Source organism: Impatiens glandulifera, chromosome 5 (assembly GCF_907164915.1).
Source record: "Impatiens glandulifera chromosome 5, dImpGla2.1, whole genome shotgun sequence".
In the NCBI taxonomy this organism is placed as follows: Eukaryota; Viridiplantae; Streptophyta; class Magnoliopsida; order Ericales; family Balsaminaceae; genus Impatiens; species Impatiens glandulifera.
In genome coordinates, this window is record NC_061866.1 from 33,450,555 (window position 1) to 33,453,417 (window position 2,863).

A 2,863-nucleotide genomic window follows, 5' to 3' on the forward strand; every position below is an offset into this window, starting at 1 on the left:
GAATAAATATTCAAAACTTGTAATGTATGGCCGGTTTGAAAAATCTGTTTAACAATTTCTCCCTTTTTGATGTTTTTCTGCTTAAGAAAAATTTCAAAACATGTTTCGATTTTTCAAAAGATATTTAGAAAATATAATAACTTCAAAGTATGAGTAAATCGACTGAGTTCTGAAACAAATCAAACATAGACAAATTGTTCAAACGGAAGAAAATAAACTAAGGATTGGATGATCCCCCCTTTTCATTTTCTTTTTCTTTCCGCCTCCTTTCTTCTTCCTCCCTTGCCTTCCATTCCCTGTCTCGTCGTTCAGCGTCGAATCGCCATCCGGCCCATACACTTGAGATGCGGGAGTTCATTTTCCGAATCCAAAACCGCCACAGGCTGGTTTTTGTGGGCGAGACGTTTGAGCAATAATCGGTCTTGAACTTGGGGTTGCGGTTGAAATTTCGACTACTTTCTTCTTACGCCGGTTGAGTGCTTCGAGGTCCTCTTCTTCTTCTTCTTCGTCAAGAGGTTGCGCGTTTAGACCGACCGGTTCAATCTCTCTTCGACTGTTTTGTTCTGCCAACTTCATCACCTGTGCAACCGCTTTGCGCTTGTTCTTATTTCTTGTCTTCATAGAGTGCGAGTGTTGAGCCAGTGTGGATTCTTGCAGAGCAGCCTGTTCTTCCTTATCGCATTGTTTGGCAAGCGCAAGACCTTTTTCCTCAATCTCCTTCCTTAACCGTTCCCTTTCCCTCTCTTCGTCTTGGAGCCTCTTTGCAGTTTCGGCATTAGAATTGATTTGCTTTTGAGTATTGTTGACTTGAAGTTTGGACAGCTCACCAATCTGAGCGGCCATAGCCTGCATCATATCTATCAAAGGAGCGGTTGCGGTTTGAATGGATTCTGCGATCAATGACTTGACTAAAGTTTGCACGGTTTCAACTATCATCGACCTGATCGATGTTGAGCGGTGTTGGTGATTTCGGTTTAAACGGATCCCCGGATAGTCTCTGTCAACTTCGTTTCAACGGCTGCAATCTTCTCATCGGTTGCAATGTTGTATTTCCCAAGCAAGAGATGAGTGTATCGATCACCACTTGCTTTACCTGCTCAAGTTTCGGAGCCTTATCAGTCTGAGGAGGGTCGCTTTCCCGGTTTTCTGCTGTCATGGAGGACTCTCCGGCAGAAAATAAAGGTTTGCTTTGATATAGATCGGCATGGGTTAAGTGATGTCTGCAATCGTTCCTCCATTCTGCTTCGAGCCGGTCAATATTTTTAATGAGGTTTTCACGCACTGGGTGAAACCGCTCAAACATTCTCGCTTCGATTGTAACGGGGCACATTCTTGAATCGCCGTGGTTTTGCTGAATGCGGCTTGAATGACATTGGTACTTGCCAGCTTGAGAGCTATTTCTTCTAGTTCCAACAGTTTCTCCCAGTGTTTGTTACCGCTCATCTCTGGGATCATGTCTGATAGCTTTGTCTCACAACGGAGCTTGACCCATAAGTGGTATGGTGATATCAACTCACCAGCATCTTTGTTCATATCCCGAAGGAGCTGCTCAAACATCTCCTCCTCTTCTTCTACTGAAATGAGGACCTCGGCCTCGGTTATAATCCCAGGTTGGGAACCGGTTTGCAGAACACCTTTTCCATTTACCGTAGAATCTTCAAGTAAAACCTCTTTGCCTTTGTTAACCTGAACTTGCCCTTTAGGTATGATTGTTGAGTCTGCTGGCCCATCTTGAGCCGATTGAAACGTTGTGTCAATTGGAACGAACTTGTTCCCCTCCGAACCGGATGGTTCTTTTTCTTCAGTATTTCCCTCCTGAGCCGGAGGAGTGATGTTCACAGTTGTGGTCGTTTCTTTGACCGGATGGGTTTCATTTTGATCGGGTATCTCAACCTGATCAGCTGGCTTAGGACGACTTGACACATCGTCTTCGGTTTCCTTAACAATATTTTGGACTATATCCACAATGACCTCTAAAGTCTGTAAACCTACGTCGACCATTATCTCATCGAGGTTCTTGTTAGGAGACTTAGATTTTTTAGAGTGAACACTAACCTCTGCTGCCTTCTTCGATGTTGACTCGGTTTCTTGGCTCCCCGAGGGTTCGGCTTGCCCTGGTGATAGTGAGTCCACATGGATGGGATGAATTGTGTTGATAGGAATGGGCTGAAAGACGTCTCTGGTTCTCTTTGGCGAATGATCCGAGGAAAGAGTTTTCTCGGAATCTGCCGGCTTGTTGGAGCTCTTCTTCGCTGATGACTTCTTCCTTCCCTTTTTCTTCTGGGAGGCCTCGGCTTGAACCGCCTTCCTCTTGGGATCATCATGTTTTGAACTTTCTTCAGCCGGTGCGGAAGAGCCGGTTCCTTTTGAGGACTTCGTTCTTGAGGACTTCGGCTTAACGGCTTTGGCAGTCTCTTTGCTCATTTGCTGGGAGTTAAGAACGTTAGCGGGTGGGAGAGGTTCACCTTCACCAAGTTCCACATTGAGGAACGTAAGAATTTTTACAATCTGCATCGCGAAGGCCTAAAACCGACCATCCTTCTTTATTATCATATCGCAGAACTGTTCGAAGATAACGGTTCCCCAATCTATCTTGTCACCGCGGACAATCGCCATCATCATTTTCAACTTGAGTTTGGTCAGGTTATCGAAGTTACCTCCTCTACCCTGAAGTGAACGAGATATTATGTTCAACAGCCATTTAAACTCCGCCTTGAGTTTGTTCTTCCGGCTTGAGTGAGTCACCAGATCCTGGTCGTCAGCCGATATTACCAACCGGACAACGTTTGATTCTACATCAGTTAGGCTTGTCTTGAAGTCCAGCCCGGTGTTTGGCAAACCGAGTGCTTCAAAGAATAGCTCC

At 45.2% G+C, this 2,863-nt stretch overlaps 1 protein-coding gene across 1 annotated transcript; it reads right to left on the reverse strand.

The window, feature by feature from the left end:
• Positions 1-354: 354 nt before the first annotated feature.
• On the reverse strand, positions 355-843 carry LOC124939239. Its single transcript, XM_047479732.1, has one exon. The coding sequence runs from the start codon at positions 841-843 to the stop codon at positions 355-357; it is 489 nt and encodes a 162-aa protein (XP_047335688.1).
• Positions 844-2,863: the final 2,020 nt, after the last annotated feature.